We start from the raw sequence: 20565 nt of genomic DNA, 5'->3' as shown, positions 1-20565 counted from the left end.
GGATTTTGTTGATTTCCAATTCCTTAAATGTATTCCACTAGTTGGGGGATTAAAAGGTTTACTGGGGAGAGTGTGAGTTGTCAAAACACTATGAAGTGATTCGATAATCCTGTGAAAGAGTTCAGGCAGCTTCTCCAACCTGAGTATAGAAACATTTGGTGCCTCAAAAGTAATTTTATCCTTTGTTATGCACACTTGGTTCTTCAATAGCAATCCTGCTGCCCTGGGAAGAAATGGCAGGTTTCAGGAGCTTGATTTTCACACTATTTGAACGACCCTTTGTCTCTCTCTTTGCATTTCTGTTGGTTATTACCTCCTACATTTTTGACCTCCATTGTTATCTTAGAGGACCAAACCCTTTAATATTTAGTCCCATGTTCTTACCCTGATGACGTCCCTTGTCCTAAAATATGCTTTATCAGACGCTAATGTAGCTTCTTCATCTTTCAAGGTATCATAACATATGGTGAGCTGAACTGGATGCCTATAAACATTCGTCAAGTGCCAACTCCCAGCTCTCTAGAATAGCACTGGATGGGAAATCGGGTCTTTAAAGAGGCAATTAAATTAAAATGATGGCACCAGGGTGGGTCCTACCTGAGTGTGAACAGTGTACTTAGAAAAAGGAAATGTTTTGGACAGACATGAAGAGAGAAGGCAATATGAAGATTTAATGAGAAGCGAATCACCAGAGCACCCAGAGTAGAGGCACAAGTCCTTTCTTCACAACCTGCAGGAATGAATGATCCTGGAGCACCCTGATCTCAGACACAGTCCCTAGAGTGCGAGAAAACAAAACTGTGTTGTTTGTTATGGTAGCCCTAGGAAACTAGAACAATGTGGGCTTTTTTTTTTTTTTTTTAAATCCCAGTTGCTTTAGACATATCTGTCTTTTTTTTAAACACATAGATACATATTTAATTTACAATGTTTATCAAAACCACTTTTCATATGTTCATTTTATTTATTTATTTATTTATTTCATAGACCGTCTTTTATTGGTAAAAGGGCACATAGAAACAATAAAAGCCACAATGGGGTTTCCTAGAAAGAACAATAGTACACAAAACATCTAAAGAAGAAGCACAGTGTTTCTTTTTTTTTTTTTTTTTAAAGACTTTATTTTGCAAAACAAAGATAAATGTACAGATTTTAAACATTTTTTGCTTAAAATTATACATTTTTGTCAGTACTGTTTTTTCAGACATTAAAATAAATTTTACATAAAACCATGTGAATATGTTTTTTAGTCAGTACTTGATTTTTTTCAAGGGCTTGACAGTATGCATTGAAAACGTACTAGTTGCAATAAGCGTAAAGTACATGCAAAACAAAACGCAACATGGAAATAGTCAAAGTCTTCTTGTTTTGTGAATATATGTATATTTTTTGTTTTCTTTATTTCTTGGACTTCATACAGTCTGTGAGTTGTTTCTGGGGGAGTGCAAGCCTCTGGGGTTAGCATCCCACTATCAATGACTGCATATTATGTCTGTTCTTTTGTGACTGGGTTATCTCACTCAGGATGATCTCTAGATGCAGCCATTTTCTTAAGAATTTGGTTAAGTCATTGTTTCTGGTGGCTGAGTAGTATTCCATTGTGTATATGTACCACAATTTTTGTATCCATTCGTCTTCTGAAGGACATCTGGGTTCCTTCCAGCTTCTGGCTATTATAAATAGAGCCGCTATGAACATTGTGGTGCATATATCTTTGTTGTGTATTAAAGTGTCTCTGGGGTATATGCCCAGAAGTGGAATAGCTGGGTCTTCAGGTAGTACTATATCCAATTTTCTGAGGTATCGCCAGACAGATTTCCAGAGTGGTTGTTTTAGCTTGCAACCCCACCAACAGTAGAGAAGTGTTCCTCTTTCTCCGCAGCCTCGCCAGCATCTGCTGTCATCTGAGTTTTGGATCTTGGCCAATCTGACTGGTGTGAGGTGGAATCTTAGGGTTGTTTTGATTTGCATTTCCCTGATGGCTAAGGATGTCCAGCACTTCCTCAGATGTTTCTCGGCCATACGGTGTTCCTCAACTGAAAATGATTTGTTTAGCTCTGTACCCCATTTTTTAATAGGGTTATTTGATTCTCTGGTGTCTAGCTTTTTGAGTTCCTTGTACACCTTGGATATTAGGCCTCTATCTGATGTGGTGCTGGTAAAGATCTTTTCCCATTCTGTTGGTTGCCGTTTTGTTTTCTTGACGATGTCCTTAGCCTTACAGAAACTTTGCAATCTCATTAAGTCCCATTTGTTAATCTTTGACCTTAGAGCTTGAGCCATTGGTGTTTTGTTCAGGAAATTTTCTCCTGTGCCTATGTGTTCTAAGGTTTTCCCTACTTTCTCATCTAATAGTTTCAGTGTATCTGGTTTAATGTGGAGATCTTTAATCCACTTACACTTGAGCTTTGTACAAGGAGATAAAAACGGGTCTATTTTCATTCTTTTGCATGTTGAGTGCCAGTTGGACCAGCACCATTTGTTGAATAGGCTGTCCTTTTTCCATTGAATGTTTACTGCTCCTTTGTCAAAAATCAGGTGACCATATACATGAGGGCTCATTTCTGGATCTTCTATTCTATTCCATTGATCCACTTGCCTATTTCTGTACCAGTACCATGCAGTTTTCAGCACAATTGCCTTGTAATATAGCTTGAAGTAAGGGATAGTGATTCCCGCAGATGTTTTTTTGTTGTTGAGGATGGATTTCGCTATTCTAGGTCTTTTGTTATTCCATATGAAATTGCACATTGATCTTTCCAATTCTATGAAGAACTGGGTTGGAATTTTGATGGGGATTGCATTGAATCTGTAGATTGCTTTTGGTAGGATGGCCATTTTTAAGATGTTGATCTTTCCAATCCATGAGCATGGGAGATCTTTCCAATTTCTGAGATCCTCCTCAATTTCTTTCTTTAGAGGTTTGAAGTTCTTGTCATACAGGTCCTTCACTTCCTTAGTTAGAGTCACACCAAGGTATTTCATAGTTTTTGTAACGATTGTGAAGGGTACCTTTTCCCTAATTTCTTTCTCCACATGTTTGTCCTTTGAGTATAGGAAGGCTACTGATTTGTTTGAGTTAATTTTGTATCCGGCCACTTTGCTGAACTTGTTTATCAGCTGTAGGAGTTCTCTGGTGGAATTTTTGGGGTCACTCAAGTACACTATCATGTCATCGGCAAAGAGTGATGTTTTTATCTCTTCCTTTCCGATTTGTATCCCCTTGATCTCCTTTTGCTGTCTAATTGCTCCAGCCAGGACTTCCAGTACTATGTTGAATAGGTAGGGAGAGAGTGGGCAGCCTTGTCGAGTCCCTGATTTTAGTGGGATTGCTTCAAGTTTCTCGCCATTAAGTTTGATGTTGGCTGTTGGTTTGCTGTATATTGCTTTTATTATGTTTAAATATGGGCCTTGGATTCCTGTTCTTTCCAGGACTTTTAACATGAAGGGGTGTTGGATTTTGTCGAATGCTTTCTCAGCGTCTAGTGAGATGACCATGTGATTTTGGTCTTTAAGTTTGTTTATATGGTGGATTACATTGATGGATTTCCTTATGTTAAACCATCCCTGCATCCCAGGGATGAAGCCTACTTGGTCATGATGAATGATGGTTTTGATGTGTTCTTGGATTCGGTTTGCAAGGATTTTGTTGAGTATTTTTGCATCAATGTTCATAAGTGAGATTGGTCTGAAGTTCTCTTTCCTTGTAGGGTCTTTGTGTGGCTTAGGTACGAGGGTTATTGTAGCCTCAAAAAATGAGTTGGGTAATATTCCATCTGATTCTATCTTTTGGAATAGTTTGGCGAATATTGGTGTTATATCCCCAATAAATGTCTGATAAAATTCTGCACTGAACCCGTCTGGACCTGGGCTTTTTTTGGTTGGGAGGCTTTTGATGACTTATTCTATTTCTTTAGGTGTTATAGGGTTATTTAGATGGTTTACTTGGTCCTGGTTAAACTTTGGGACCTTGTATCTGTCTAGGAATTCGCCCATTTCCTCCAGATTTTCCAATTTTGTGGAGTATAAGTTTTTGTAGTAGGATCTGATGATTTCTTGAATTTCCTTAGTTTCAGTTGTTATGTCACCACTTTCCTTTCTGATTTTGTTAATTTGGATACTCTCTCTTTGCCCTTTAGTTAGTCTGGCTAGGGGTTTATCAATCTTGTTGATTTTCTCAAAGAACCAACTCTTTGTTTTGTTGATTTTTTCAATGGTTCTTTTTGTTTCTATTTGGTCTATTTCTGCCCTAATTTTGATTATTTCTTGCCATCTACTCTTTTTGGGTATATCTGCTTCCTTTTGTTCTAGGGCTTTTAGCTGTGCTGTCAGGTTGCTGATGTGAGCTCTCTCCAGTTTCTTTTTGGAAGCTCTTAGGGCTATGAGTTTTCCTCTCAATACTGCTTTCATTGCATCCCATAGGTTTGGGTATGTTGTGTTATTGTTTTCGTTGAATTCTAGAAAGTCCTTAATTTCTTTCTTTATTTCTTCTTTGACCCTGCTATCCTTTAACAGAGCGTTGTTTAGTTTCCATGTGTATGTGGGCATTTTGTTGTCTTTGTTGTTGTTAAAGACCAGCCTTAGACCATGGTAATCTGAGAGGATGCATGGGAGTATTTCAATCTTCTTATATCGATGAAGGCTCGTTCTGTGTCCAATTATGTGGTCAATTTTCGAGAAGGTGCCATGGGGTGGTGAGAAGAAGGTGTATTCTTTTACTTTAGGATAGTATGTTCTGTATATATCTATTAATTCTAGTTGGTTCAAAGTCTCTGCTAGTTTTGCAGTGTCCTTGTTCAGTTTCTGTTTCCCTGATCTGTCCATTGGTGAGAGTGGGGTGTTAAAGTCTCCCACTATTATTGTGTGGGGTGAAATGTATTTTTTGAGCTTTAGTAGAGTTTCTTTTATGAATGTGGGTGATTTTTTATTTGGAGCATATATGTTAAGGATTGAGAGTTCCTCCTGACAGATTTCCCCGGTAATGAGTAAAAAGTGTCCTTCTTTATCTTTTTTGATAACTTTTGGTTGGAAGTTTACTTTATTCGATATTAGAATAGCCACTCCAGCTTGCTTCTTGGAGCTGTTTGCTTGGAAGTTTTTTTCCCACCCTTTTACTCTGAGATATTGTCTGTCTCTGTCTCTGAGATGAGTTTCCTGTATGCAGCAAAAGGCTGGATTTTGTTTATGTATCCAGTCTGCTAGTCTATGTCTCTTTATTGGGGAGTTGAGACCATTTATGTTAATAGATATCAAGGAATAATTGTTTCTGTTTCCTGCCATTTTTTCTTTTTTGGGTTGAGTTGTGTCTGTGTTTTTTTCTTCTTTTAGTTTTCTTGTTTAGGAGTTTTCTTGTTTTTACTAGGCTGTATTTTCCCTCCTTGTATTGGGTTTTCCACCTATAATTCGTTGTAGTGCTGGGTTTGTGGTCAGATATTGTGTGAATTTTGATTTGTCTTGAAATATCTTTGTCTCTCCATCGATGGTGATTGATAGTTTTGCTGGGTATAGCAGCTTGGGCTGGCACTTGTGCTCTCTTAAGGAGTGCATGATGTCTGTCCAGGCTCTTCTAGCTTTCATAGTCTCTGTTGAGATATCGGGTGAGTCTGATTGGTCTGCCTTTATATGTTACCTGACCTTTTTCCCTTACTGCTTTTAGTATTCTTTCTTTACTTTGGGCACTTGATGTTTTTACTATTATGTGTCGGGAGGTATTTCTTTTCTGGTCCAACCTATATGGAGTTCTGAAGGCTTCTTTTATGCTCGTGGTCATCTCATTCTTGAGGGTAGGGAAGTTTTCTTCTATGATTTTGTTGAAGATATTTACTGTGCCTCTTAGTTGATACTCTTCTCCCTCTTCTATTCCTATTATCCTTAGGTTCGGTCTTCTCATTGTGTCTTGTATTTCCTGGACATTTTGGGTTAGGAGCTTTTTGTTTTTTGCATCTTCTCTGGCTGTTTTTTCTATGTTTGCCATGTTGTCTTCTGCCCCCGAGATTCTCTCCTTGATCTCTTGTAATCTGTTGGAAATGCTTGCTTCTGTGACTCCTGATTTCTTTTTTTGGTGTTCTGACTCTAGGGTTATCTCTTTTAGCGCTTTCTTTATTGTGTCAATTTCTGTTTTAATTTCCCTCTTCCATTCCTTTATTTCTTTGGTTCTGTTTTCCTCTCGTTCTTTGAGTTCTTTGAGTGTTTTTCGTGTTTCTTCTTTAAAAGCTTCTGAATCTTTTTGCTTTTCCTCCCTTTCTTGTTTAAGTAACTCTATCAGCGTCTTGAGGCATGATTTCAGGTCTGTGTCTTCTTTCTCTGGAGTGTTTGGAATTCCGATGTTTGCTACTATCGGAGAGCTGGGTTCTGGTGTTGCTAGATTGTCTTGGTTTCCTTGGGATATACTCTTTCTCTTTCCTCTTGTCATTTTGTTGTCAGTGATATGTTCTTGCCTTTCCCTTGTATCTGGTCTGTGTCCCTGGTACACTTTCCGTGTGCACTCCACAGAGATCTCTCTACTCCCCGGCAGCCCTGGTTCCGGGTGGCAGCTGGGCCAGGCTCCGCTCTGCATCCTGAATTCGCCTCCGGGTGGGAACAGACGTTCCTAAGATCTGTTCCTGGTCACAGATGCTCAGCCTCTCTGAGCCACCTTTCCGGCTGGCAGGTGAACCAGGCTCCGCTCTGCGTCCTGAAGTCGTCTCCGGGTGGGAACAGAAGTTCCTAAGATCTGTTCCCGGTCACTGGATCGGGGAGGACAGGGCAGGTCAGGGCAGGGGGTGCCCTTTCCGAAGCACAGTGTTTCTAGTACATAGAATTTAACCAAACTCTTTCCACATGGTAAATAAGGCAGTGAAAAATTTGCAGGCAATAGTCCCCTGGTTGTCCAAGACTTTAGAAAAACATTTTAGAGAGTTTAACAGAAAGAAAAGAATGTTGTAGAAAATATCAATCAATACAAATTTTTTTTAGACATATCTGTCTTTACATATAAAATGAGTTTCTTGTAGACAATGCATAGTTGGGTTATATTGTTTATCTATTTTATGTTATCCCTACAAAGACTGGCATATCTACACAATTCATGCTTACAGTCGTTAAAATCATTGGACCCGGTTTCCAATCCAGTGCTATTCTAGAGAGCTGGGAGTTGGCACTTGACAAATGAATATTTAGAGGAACCCATTTCAGCTCACCATATGCAATGATACCATGAAAAGAAAGATGGAGGAGCTACATTAACATAGAGCAGACTTCAGAACTAGGGAAGTCATCAGGGTATGAGCATGGCACCGAATAATAAAGGGCTCAACCCTCTAAGATGTGGGCGCACCCAACAATTGATATATTTAATTTAGCTTCTACTGTGTCCATAAATGTTTATGTTCTTTGCACTTTTTATATATTTCTTTTTACCCCCTCTCCCTCTCTGTCTTTTCTAACACACAAATTATCGTTTTTTCAATTTTATGTGATTTCCCTAGAGTATGATATATGTGCATATATAGCACAATATATATGTGTATGGGTGTGAATATATATTATAATTAACCCAACTAAATCCACTAACAAATAACTTCGTGCCACCATAGTAAAGACATCTTCTTTTTAACTTAAAAAAAGATTATATGTATGAGTGTTTTGCCTGAATGTTTATTTGTACATCAGTGTGAATCTGGTGCCTTTGAGGGCCAGAAAGAGATCTCAGATACCTTGGAATTGAAGTTACATATGGTTGTGAGCTACCATGTGGGTACTGGGAATCATTCCTAGGTCTTCTGAAAAAGCAACCGGTGTGCTTAATGACTGAGCCATCTCTCCAGCACTTGAAGACCACTTCTAATAGAGTATTCCCCCTCTGTCTTAAAATATTGCATATTTTATATATTACATTATATGCTTCTCCATATCCTATAATTGCCCAAACATTGTTACTGTTATTACTTTGAGCACAAAGCTGGAAGATTGAAACACATTGCAAGAACAATAAGACATGCTGAATTGAAGTATTATAATGCAGAAAGTAATTGTTCAAAGAAGATCATATTATGAGGTGGTCAGCTAGAAGAAGCAGGCAAGGTTAGAAACTTTAGGCGTGGACACAGATGTATGACTATGTTCTGGGCATGTGCAGAGGAAGCTGCGGTTGGGAGCATGGATGCTAGGAGAAAGGTACACCCAGAAAATGATGAGCACTTCAGTTTGGAAGGAATTGGGGAGGAAAATAATGGCTATAAAACTAGAAGGGAGGGTGGCAACCATGAGGAATTTCTCTTCATGTGCTTGCCGCCTGTTCTTTTTCATGTAACATTGACTGACCATGATGATAATAATAATAATAATAATAATAATAATAATAATAATAATAATAATAATAATAAATCACATGACTCCAGAGGCATTATAATTGGTTAGAGTCTAAACAACAGTTAGTACCATTTTAATAAGCATGTTTATAATAAGCATGTTTGTTATATTCTAACAGAAAATGTAGTGAAAAGCTGAAGCTGAATCTGGATGGGAAAAAGTTGCTTTATGCTGTGACATTAATTTTGACATCATCAAAAATACCCTAGGAAAGTCCTGAAATTGCCCATACAATTTATGCGGTGTGGTGTTGTGCATGCCTCCTTATGCAACAATTCCTAGACATGCTACATTTTGAGACCAGCTGCTCTATGTAAAGTGTAAAAAGTAGCTGAAAAGGAGAGGGTTTTATAGGACGATCTGAGAATGCAAGATGCTCTGCATCTAAGACAACGATCAAATGCTGCACAGTGAATGAGACATGAGCAGAAAGTCCTGTGTACTTATTTGTGTACAGTTGGAACGCTGCCTCTCCAATATTGGAGATTTCCTTTAGATTACCTTCATGTATGTATATGACTTAGGGACCTTCTACTGCACCAGGTTTCTGTACCACTTCTCAGATGGTTCTTAATTTTAGCAGTCTCTCTCCCCATCTTTCCTCTCTCATCCCCATCTTTCCATCTCCTCCTGATTTGATCATCCTATCCCAGCCCTTTCCACCTATTCTAGTTCCCTTTCCTATATGTATCCCCGAGTCCCTTACTCTATACCTAACCTCTGTGGACCTATGGATTGTAACTTGGTCATCATTGCTTAACAGCTAATGTCTACATAAGTTAATATATACCATATTTGTCTTTCTGGGCCTAGGAAACCTCACTGAGGGTGATTCTTTTCTAGTTTCATCACTTTACCTGCAGATTTTATGATGTCATTTTTGTTTAAAATGGCTGAGTAATACTCCATTGGGCAAATGTACCACATTTTCTTTATTGATTTTTCTGTTGATGGATATCTATGTTGTTTCCAGGTCCTGGCTATCATGGAATAGAGCGGCAATGAACATGGCTGAGCAAGCGTCTCTGTGGTAGAATGAAATGTCCTTTAGATATATGTCCAAGAGTGATAAAGCTGAATCTTTAGGTACATTGATTTCCATCTTCCTAAGGAGCTGCCACACTGATTTCCACGGTTGTTATACACGCTAGCAACTCCATCTGCAGTGGATGTGTTCCCCTCACCGCACATCCTTACCAGTGTGAACTGGTACATTTTTATGGATCTTAGCCATTTTATAGGTATAAAATGAAATCTCAAGGTAATTTGGACTTGTATTTCCCTGGTGGCTAAGGATATTGAACCTTTTTTGTTTGTTTCTTCAGCAGTTAAATTTTTCTCTATAAAGACTTCTCTGTGTAGATCTGTACCTTGTTTTGAAATTTGGCTGTTTCCTTGAGATTTCTCCCTCCCCACTCCCCTCTTCCCCTCCCCCTACCTCTCCCCCTCTCCACCTCTCCCCCTTTTCCTTTCCCTTTCTCCCTCCCCTCCCCCCCGTTTTCCCCTCTCCCTGTCCCCCTTCCCCCTTCCCCTTCCCCTCTTTATGAGTTCTTTACATATTTTGGATATTATCCCTCTATCATGTGTGTAGTTAGTAAAAGAAAAAAAATATTTTTCCATTTGGTAGCCGGCTGTCTTACAGTGGTTTCTAAGTTTCATGACGTCCCATTTATCAATTGCTGATCTTATAATATGATAACAGTGTCTGTTCAAAACATCTTTCCTGTGCCAATGAGTTCAAGGCTATTCCTCCTTTTCTATTCTATTATCTTCAATGTATCTGTCCTTCTGGGGAAGCATGTGATTCATTTGGAGTTGAGTTTTGTGCAGAAGGTTAAGTATAAACCTACTTAGATTCTTCCTCATGTGGATATCCAGTTTGACCAGCACCATTTGTTGAAGAAAATATCTTTTTTTCCCAGTGTGTGTTTCTGATTTCTTTATTAAAATTCAAGTGTTCATAGATGTGTGGATTTGTGCCTGGGTCTTCAATTCCATTGATCAGTGTCTCTGTTTTTGTGCTAACTTGATGCTGGTTTTATTACTATAGCTCTGTGATATAACTCGGAATCTGGAGCAATGAGATCTCCCAAAGTTCTGTTTTCCAGGACTGTTTTAACTATCCAGGGTTTTTTGTGCTTCCACATGAATCTGAGAATTGTCTTTTCAAGATCTGTGAAGATTGTGTTGGAATTTTGATGGAGATTGCACTGAATCTGTAGATGGTTTTTGATCTTTTGATAGAATGGCTACTTTTACTATCTTAGTCCTACCAATCTGTGAGCATGAAAGATCTTTCCATCTTTTGATATCTTTTCCAATGACTTGAAGTTTTTGCCATACAGGTATTCCACTTGCTTGATTAGAGTCACCCTAAGATACTTTATATCATCGGAGGTCATTGTGAAAGGTTTTGTTTCCCTGATTTGTTTTTCAGTCCCTTTGTCATTTACTTATAGGAGGGCTGCTGATTTTTGTGACTTGATTTTGTAACCAGTTACTTTGCCAAGAATGTTTATCAGTCATAGGAATTTCCTGGTGGAATTTCCAGGGTCACTACCAAATCATCTGCAAATAAAGATACTTAGATTTCTTCCATTTCAATCTGCACCCCCTGTTCTTCTCCAGTTGCCTTTCAGTTCCAGCGAAGACCCCAAGTACCATACTGGAGAGGTGTGGAGAGAGTGGAAAATCTGGCTTTGTTTCTGATTTTACTAGAAATGCTTTGAGATTCTGTCCATTTAAGTTGATGCTGGCTGTGGGCTTGCTGTAAACTCCATTTATTTCATTGAGGTATGTCTCTCATATCCCTGATTTCTCCAGGACTTTTATCATGAAGAGATGTTGGATTTTTGTCAACGGCCTTTTCTTCATCTAATGAGATCATGTATTTTTTTTTTTTTTTTTTTTTTGTCTTTGAGATTGTTGATATCTGACGCTCCTTTTAAGCCTCTCCTTCCCCCCACCCAACCTCTCTGGGGCTACTCAGCTCTTCTGATAGGTCTTCTACTTTCTCATAAACACAGGCACACATTTTTCTCAGTGCTCACTTTCCTGCTACATTTTGAACCTTGTGATTACCATTTAGGAAAGCCACCTCTTTGATCACCTTGAGGTTGTTTGAATTCACTTCTACAGATGCTGCATGAAAGCAATAATCTTACCAGGTAATTTCCTTTTCGGTTTCTTTCCACAATGTATACTACTTATTGTTTTGTTTTGTTTTGTTTGGATCTACTGGGTTTAGTTAGAATATCAAGAAAACTTTGACTCATGGCAGCAGACCTTATTATCCTAATAACTTCATGGCTTAGGGCAAGAGCACAAAAAATAGTCACACTCCTTATGTCTAAATATTGAAAGATTCAATTAGATATTGTAGATTATAAGTGTAGCTGGTCAAACTGTTAGATTAAATATCTTTGTCTTTCCACATGACACACCTAGGTTCCAGCAAACATCATATACCCACCTGGAAGGTCAAAGTCAATCCTAGAACGCCGCAGCTCCCTGTGGAACTTTTTCAGAACTTAACACCAATTATCTTTAATTCAAAACTTCTTGTATAACCGATATCTCCCCCCATGTGTGTGTGTGGGGGGGGGAGCACATCATCTTCCAATGAACCTGAGGCTCACCAATTCAACAAGATCAGCTGTCAAACTCGCTCATGGATCCTTTTCTTTATTATAAACATTTGCAGCAGAACTTGGCTTTCTATGTTGGTGCTGGGGGTCCAAACTCAGGTCTTCAATCCTGTTCGGCAGGCTCTTTACCAATGAAACCGTTCTGTTTCTCTTGTTTAACTGACTCTCTCTGGCAAAAAAAAAAAAAAAAAAAAAAAATCCTATGGTATTATCTAGTAGCTTAATTTTTCTCCTCGGGATGAACATTTGATACTTATACCTCATTTTATGAACTAAGGGTACCATAAACAGTAGCATCCAATATATCACAAAGAAAATCCAAATAGCTTAATTCGTAGTGGGCTTTATTTTAAAAATCACCGTTCAAGACTTTCTTAAGCCCCTGATTTGCGGGCCAAAATTCTCCCTCTCTTTCCATCCCACCCGCAGATCTTAAGAAATTTCCTTAGCGCTAACAGGAATATTCTTAAGACTGTTGAAAACTACACTAGCAGAAGATCAATTCTAAGCAAAGACCTGAATAGCCATATATATTTTTTTAGTTGGCTAGGTCTCGAGGTCAGAACATTCAGAGAGGAGGGCCAGTGACCTGCACATACTTCAAAGCTTGTTCTTGCAGCAGCTGGTCCAACTGGAATGACTTGAGAAGGAAATTAGGAAAACCAGCTGTGAGTACAGCTCTGTCACAAACGGGCTGAGCTGGAATGAGTCACTTCGTATCTGTGCTGAGCCTCAAAGCGACCAGCTATCATTTTAATAAGGACAGACGCCCAAAGCACTGCAGCTCTGGACAAAAAAGTTCACCCCTGCCTTCATTTGTTCACATGGCCATTCAGACGCCCCCTAGCCTGTCACTCAGGGGCTTTGGGGGGCGGAGCGGAAGGGAGATGAGGATGGCACACTGTTTTGAGCTTCAGTTTTCACACATCTAAAGAGCTAGGGGCTCGAGGCCGTCCTCGCAAACAAAATTCAAGGAACACAACGCGCGGGAAAACAGAAACACGTAGAGGGTTATCCAAATGTAAACGCCCACTGGAACGAGGGGGCGGGGTCATCTACTCCCGCCCCTTAGAGACGCCCCGCCCCCCGCGCCTGCGCAGTGTGTACCGACGGCCTCGAGCGCCTAGGCGGGAGGTAAGGGGTTGACGGGCTGTTGCCTCGGGGGCGCTGGGCTGCGATGTGGCAACGCGGGCCGGGCTGTGGACGCACGGGAGAGGCGCCGGCCACCGAGCCCGGCTTCGGGTCAGTGTGAGCGCCGGGGCAGCGACCAGAAGTGGCCAAGCCTCCCTGGTTTCACTTTGGGAGTAGCTGTCCCTGCGGGAGCGGGGAGGCCGAGGCCCCGTGGCGCGGTGCCCTCCGGGGTCGCTTTGAAGAGGCGCTCCGGGCCCAGGGTCCCCGGGCCAGCCGCGCCGCTGGGGTCGTCGGTGTGTCCCGGGTGCGCCCCGGTGACTCTGTGAGGGACGACGCGACGCCGGTGCCTAGGCAGGACGCGGAGAGGCCGCTGCTGGGGGCGAGCCAGCACTTAATACTCCATGTACCACCCACATGCCCGAGGGGATGCATTTCTTTGAGGGATAGTGTTGTCAGCTACTTGGGACATTTTTCTAGGAAAGGGGCTTTTTCACTTTTAAACAACTCTCGAGTCATCTACTTCACATTTGGGCACTTTTTGTGGAACCCTAGTATCATGCCACCCACATCATTTTAGTCGCGAGTACCAGGAGATCAAGTTTGTATAAAGCACGTGACACCTCTCACTCACTGCAAGTAGGTGTGCTTGGAAAATGACTGCAGTCCTGACTTTTAAAGACTTCAAAATGTTCTTTCAGCCATGAAACAGCAATTCTTACACATGCACGAACACCAAACAAAAACTTGGGAGTAGTTTACAACTATTGAAAAGTCGCATAAATTGCAGGAGGCCTTGGTGGTCCACACCTTTAATTCCAGCATTTAGGAGGCGGAGGCAGGGAAATCTCTTGGGTTCAAGGTTAGCCTAGTCTTCATACTGAATTCCAGGACTACCAGGACTACACAGAAACCCTGTCTTGAAAAGACAAAAAAAGAAAGAAAACTCGTACAATACGGCACCCTTGGGTTAGTGTTCTGCATACCATACAAAGTACAGTCACAGAGAGCAAGAGTTTAATATTATACTAACTGGCTCTCTTCGTGATTCCATTCTTTTTATTAGAGCCCTTCTGTATTCTACAATGGGATCTAATAAACAGCCTTAACTTTTTATCGACCTTGCGCCATTACCTTTTCCAATCCATAACAGTATCGTGACTTTGATGCTTTTGAAGAGTCAGGAATGTTGGTAGTGCCTTCAGGTAGGAGTTTGTCTATAGTTGCTCGTGACTAGATTGTGTTGCACATCTGTCAGTACCACAAGGTATACGGTACCCTTTTCACTTTGCGCTTCCATGGAACCTCCAGATGGGACCTACTGCTTGTGTGTTGACACAACTGTGATACATTTGGTATTTGGGGGATTCTCCTTAGCAATCAGTACTCCAGTTAGTGTCGACCTTCAGTTTTCCTCCGTCCCTTACTGAATTCTTCTCTAAGGATGAGCTTTCTGTTTCTCTTCTTTATCTGTATTCAGTTCTTTGTGTCAACATAAATTCCAATGATTGCTGGGTACTGGTGACACACACCCTTAATCCTAGCACTTGGGAGGCCGAGGCCAGTGGTTATCTGAGTTCAAGGCCAGCCTGCTCTACAAATTTCAGGACAGCCGGGGATACACAGGGAAAGCCTGTCTTAGAAAAATCAAAAAACAAAGCCTCGTATGGTTATTTTACTGTTATTATGTACTTCATATATCAGATTGTTCTCACTTTGGCTATTAGGAGGTCTTGTGTTGTCATTATTTTCTGTACCTCTGTGACTTCTGCACCAATCCCAGAATTAACCCCTTCTCTCCTGGTCTCCTTCCCTCACCTACAGCTTGCTGCCCTCTCTCTGCCTTTCAGAGTGGTATTAGATACTAACACCTGTGGTCTAGGGGTGCTCACTGCTACTAGGGTGCCATTGCACTCGGAGCCCCACAAAAGACAGCCACACGTGCATATACGCATCCATGTATGTAAGATCAACATTGATTTCTGTATCTCTTTGTACATGGTTAAGAATCAAAGTGCAGACTGGTATCTCTATCTTTACACTACCTGGGCCATCCAGCTTGTTCTCTGAGAACTGACTCATTTTTTGGAAAATGTTTCCTTATCTGTTCAGTCCTGGTATAGGCAGAAAGTCATTCCAGGATGTCAGAAATAGAGAAACACACAGCAGATCGGTTTTTACCTTCAGCTTTACAAAGATCAGCTAAACTACCATGCCCTGTTCTTATGCCCTGTTCTTTACTTGCTTTCTTCCCCATGTGGTCTTATTTCTCTTATATCTTGGTGTTTTTAAAGTTGCACGAAGTAGCATTTTCTCTTTGATGTGTATAGGTCCATGGATTTTGACAATGCAAATATAACTACACCATGATAATAAATCTCATCACAAATATTTTATGGTTTTTGAAATTATTAAAATAATATAATAACTTCGCGGAAGTTTGAGAACTTAGGAATTGTGTATATTTTTGAACATTTTTACAGATGTAAGCTCATTATCTTTTTAAACATGTAACATGTTCTAACTTTATGACTAAAAAATAAGAAAGATGGAATATACATTCAGTCAGTATTCAAACACTTCTGTAGCACTTTAACAATGAACAGGGATCTTTCTTTAACATAATAAATATGAGCTATTTTATTATTTGATGGCATGGTAGATGATATTTTGTTATGGTAACATGATGCCTGCAATAATTAGAATATTATGCACTCAGATCTATACATATTATAATTCTGTAAAAAATTATAGAAAAAAAATAATTCTAGTTAGAAAGGAACTGTGAACTAGAAGTCTCCTAGGACACCATTTTCCTCCTACTCATCAAACCAGTCACTGGATGGAATATGGAAAAGTGCTTCTGATAGAATGTAAATAGGAAGAACCTTATGCCTTATTTGGTAACGAGTATATTTTTAAAACTTTAAGTTTATCTGCTTAATATTTCTATTTTTAGCTGTCTATTCTAAGTAGTCATGGGAGGCAGTTTGGATTTATGTATGAGGAAAATAATCAGAATGTAGTTTATAATAATGGAAAGTTAGGATCAGCTAATATAGAACATATACAGTGTAATACTATGGTACTAAAAGTATGTGTAATAAAATGTTTACATGTTAACATTTTCTGTATACCTAGTCAGTCATGTTATTCAAAATAAATCCACTCAGTCAGCCAGCCATTCAATCTAGCAAATCGGTTATTATTTTCATTTTATCCTTTTATTTTCTTCATTGTTATAATGTTTTTCATAATCCTTTGCAATGTTTTGTGTTTTGAAGGGGAGAAAATGAATTCAATAAATGTTTAGTGGCTACATTACCTACCAGACACCTTAACAGTCTAAGGATTCTGCGAAGTACAAAAAGAAATGTGTATTCACTCTCTCTCTGTCTGTGTGTCTCACACACAAACTCACACATTCCCTCTCCCTCTCCCTCTCCCTCTCCCTCTCCGTCTCCCTCTCCCTCTCCCTCTCTCTCTCTCTCTTTCTCTCTCTCTGTCTCACACACACACACACTTCCTTTCCCTCTGTCTCTCCCCATCTCCCGCTTTCTTTTTCTACACACACACACACACACACACACACACACACACACACACACACACACTCCTTTTCCCATCTCTCTCTGTCTCTCTCCCTCTATTTCTCTGACTCCTCTAGCTTGCTCTCTCTCCCTCTCCCCCTTCCTCCTTCCTCCCCTCCCTCTCTCCTTCTCCTTTTAGTAGTTCTTTTAATGAGGAGTTTGTTAAACTGAGCCTTACATGTCTGAAAATAATTATTTTGACTTCACCACAGATGATAACTCGCCTAGGTATGCACCAGCTCCCTAGTACTTTGAAGACATTCCTATCTTTTGATATATTGCTTTAATGAAAAGTTGGCTGCTTTTGTTGTTTTAATTTATCTGTTATCTCTGGTTTGCTCTTTTAAGATCTTTTTCTTTGTCCTTGATGCTCTGAGTTTTTTTTATCATGTGCTTAGGTAAGTTTGTTTTTATTTATGCTAGCAGGATTTATGTACTTTTTAAACTTGAGATCTTCTGCCTTTAATTTTCAGCATATTTTCTTTGAATACTTTCTTTTGGTTGTTTTTTGTATTCTTTTCTATTTGGTACTGAGCTTGTGAGTTTATGTTCTTTATCTTCTTGCTTACAGTCTTCATCTTGCCATTGTCTGAGTTCCGAGTCCTCTCCAGCTAGGTATGACTTATTACCCACTTTATCTTTTCAGGTTTTTGGTTTAGAAAGTTTTAATTTTCCTTATGTTAAGTCTTTCATAGCATCATTTTAATTGGAATGAAAAGAAAAAACCTACTCCTTTATGTCCTTTTGAAAGTTTGTTCCTTTGTTTATGTCTTTGTAGATTTAAGATGAGACTTTTTTTGGATCACTTTCTCACCTCTGGTCCTGTTGCTATTTCCTGCTGCAGTCTGAGCCTATTTCCTGCACTTTATCCATGTATCTCTAGTTTATGTCTGCTCTGTGGTCCAGTTTTACCTCTGCTCTTGGTACCTGGGAACTTTTCCTGAGAGCTTGTATTAGGCATAAGAATCAAGTTCTTAGGCAGTGGGTAATGAAAGCAGTTTTTATAGCCAGTTGTTTCAAGATTTTCCAACTGTGAAAGAAAGGAGAAAAACAACGTTATTTAAAGCAGCTCTTAATGTTTGGGGACTTTAGGTCTCTTTGAGACTCTGAAAACAATAAGTCCTAAAGAGAGTCTCACAGAGTTGATGCATGAAGGTGTATCTTTACAAGGCTACAATCCAACAGAATTATATGTTCAATTTACTATTGTTTTTTAACTATGGGGTAAGGGGTGACATCAGGCATGATATAATTTGATGGTGTTCAAGCTTGGTTAAACAGAGAAGCACATATTTATATAAGATCTGTTGTAAGTGTAAACTTATAAAGTTGATGTAAGTGAAATGTCTCTAGTTAAATCCAGTGTAGGGTTTTAGAGCACGCTCACTTCCAGCTCCTCCCTCTTCTGTCCTGTCCCCAAAAGCATAAACTGGGACTTTTGGTATAGCTATAGAATCCTGGTGACACAGAGCAACATCTTTATACATCTGAAGAGAATCTGGTTCTTTGATTTTTTAAATATACTTATTTATTTGTGTGTATAAAGTATGTGCTATGGTGTGCATGTGGAGGTCAGAGGGAGACTTGTGGGAGTCAATTCTCTCCCATGCAGGACCTGTGGATCAAACTCAGGCTGTGTCTTGGCAGCAAGCATCTTTACCCACTGACCCACCTCCTGGCTTTGTAAATATAGTTCTTATTGGAGGTCTATTGCTGGTTATTTAGTAGACACTGCCAATCACCTTGTTCAAGAAGAGGAGATAAGGGCCTTCCATGAGAGGAGTTCTGTATTGTGCAGTGTACTTGAAGTATTTAGTTACACAATTACATTGTGATGACATTGGAAGTAAGTTTGATACAAACAAAAATGTTAAGAGGGAATTTTTTTTCCTTTGGGTTTGCTATTTGGAAGTTGTTTTTTTTTTTTTTAAATAAAAGATGGCTATCCTGTGCCCAAACATACCAGGAAATCATCCTCATTTTTAACAGTGTTTACACACATATTGCACATTATAAAAGACCTCAGGAAATCGCCACAAAACGTAGAGGAAATGTATACTGCAGGTTGAGTAGGTCATTGATGGTTTTATTTTATTATGTTCATTTTTGTATTTTTAAAGCTTTTAATTGTATTCTCTCTCACTGTGTATGTGTGTGTGTGTGTGTTTGTGTGTTCTTTCCTTCTACTATGTGGGTCCCAGATATTGAACTCAGGTCTTTAGACTTGGTGGTAAGCTCTTTTGCACACTGAGCCATCTTGTAAGCCCCATTTATACATATTTTCTGAACATTCTAGAGTAAGCTTGGGAGGTAGAGTCAGGTTTCCAGGCCAGCCTCAAGTTACATAGTTCCCACCCTGCCTGTGCAAAAAAAAAAAAAAAAAAAAAGAACACTATTTGAAAAATATTCAAGAATGACTGACTAGATGCTCCTCATGAAGAGATATTTTAATATCTATTATTTCATAGAGAAACAAAACTATTCAAGCTCAGTTTTGTGTTTCTGTGTATTTAGAATAAAGTATAATTATATGTTTGTTGCCTTTTACATTTTAAAATTCTATTTTATGTATCTAAGTTCTACTGACATGTATGTCTATGCATCATATGTATATACAGTTCTAGAAAGGTCAGAAAACGGTGTCAGGTCCTCCGGAACTAGAGTGACTGATGGTTGCAAGTCATCATGCAGGTGCTGGGAACCAAGCCTGGGTCCTGGAAGAGCAGCCAGTGTTCTTATATCTCTCTCTCCAGCCCTGAATTTGTTTACTTGTAAAAGAATGGACTCTGTTGTAAATGTAAATGTGTTCTCCAATGTTCCCTTTTAAGTGATTCTGTGTGACGGAAGAAAGCTGCTGCAAGAGGAAGTGGGACAGCAGGCTTCAGGATGTCTGAAGATGAAGAAAAGGTGAAGTTACGTAGGCTTGAACCAGCTATACAGAAATTCACTAAGACAGTGATCCCGACAGACCTGGAGAGGTTAAAAAAGCACCAGATAAACATCGAGAAGGTGAGTGTTCCGTTTCTACTATAGAAGCAGGTGCCTGTGTGGATTCTTTCTTGCCGTCTGCATTTCAGCTAACAGAGGAGGCCTTTCCGAGACACCTCCAACAGTGGCGTTACTTGTCAACTGGTCTTGAAGTTCTATAAATGTAATTCTCATATATTCCATTTATTATGTTGAGGAAAGGAGCTAGGAATAGAGTTTATGCCTTTTTAATTTGCATGTAGAGGTCTTACTTAGTAATTAAATCCAAGTGTTTGATGGTGCCCTGTAGTGTGAAGTGGGGTGCTGTGGCTAATGGACCTGCCTTAATCTCATTCGCCCCATGGCAAATGTTTTGAACTTGTGCCTATCAAGAACTTCTATCCTCCTCAAGTGTGCATGTAAAAGATGTAAACAGTTGTGTGATGTGAGGGGATCTCCTTCTTCACTGCTTCTCTTTGACAGAGGCCCCAAATCGAGAGGTACTGCCAAGGTAGATGAACTGCCTAGAGGCCCTGCCCTGGCCAGGGTGTGATATGGGCCTGTGATGTTCACCTCAGCCTCAGGTTTGCTGAGAACTGAGCTCTGACGAGGAAAGGTGGGCTGTGTTCTGCTTGCAGCACAGAGCTGTGTGTACCTCCACTTCTTTATTTTTATTTCAGGGTTAGGGTGGATGATGGGGTTATTAAGCGTTCCAATATAATCTGAACTCACTAAAAATACCAAAGTTTTTCTTTTACTGATTTTTCTATTATTTAAGTGCTTTTAACAAACAGAAAATTTACTTTCTAAGATGTCCTCAGTCTGTCTGAGGGTTTTTCTAGAACTCAGGATTAATACTTTTCCATCCCTGATTCTTCTTTACT

General features: G+C 39.7%; 1 protein-coding gene across 3 annotated transcripts in view; it reads left to right on the top strand.

Moving 5' to 3' along the window:
- The first annotated feature begins 13104 nt into the window (after nt 1-13104).
- Nucleotides 13105-20565, top strand: part of STX17 (syntaxin 17) — a 51993-nt gene continuing 44532 nt past the window's right edge. The window contains exons 1-3 of one of the 3 annotated variants that reach the window (XM_080940020.1): nt 13133-13238; nt 17286-17329; nt 19543-19723. In XM_080940020.1, the coding sequence (XP_080796146.1) occupies nt 19601-19723 (123 nt within the window). In that variant the 5' untranslated portion in view covers nt 13133-13238; nt 17286-17329; nt 19543-19600. The other 2 variants (XM_080940019.1, XM_080940018.1) reach the window with 2 other exon arrangements.

Source organism: Micromys minutus (assembly GCF_963924665.1).
Source record: "Micromys minutus genome assembly, chromosome: 28".
Lineage (NCBI taxonomy): Eukaryota > Metazoa > Chordata > Mammalia > Rodentia > Muridae > Micromys > Micromys minutus.
This window is presented reverse-complemented; position numbering and strand designations above follow the sequence as displayed.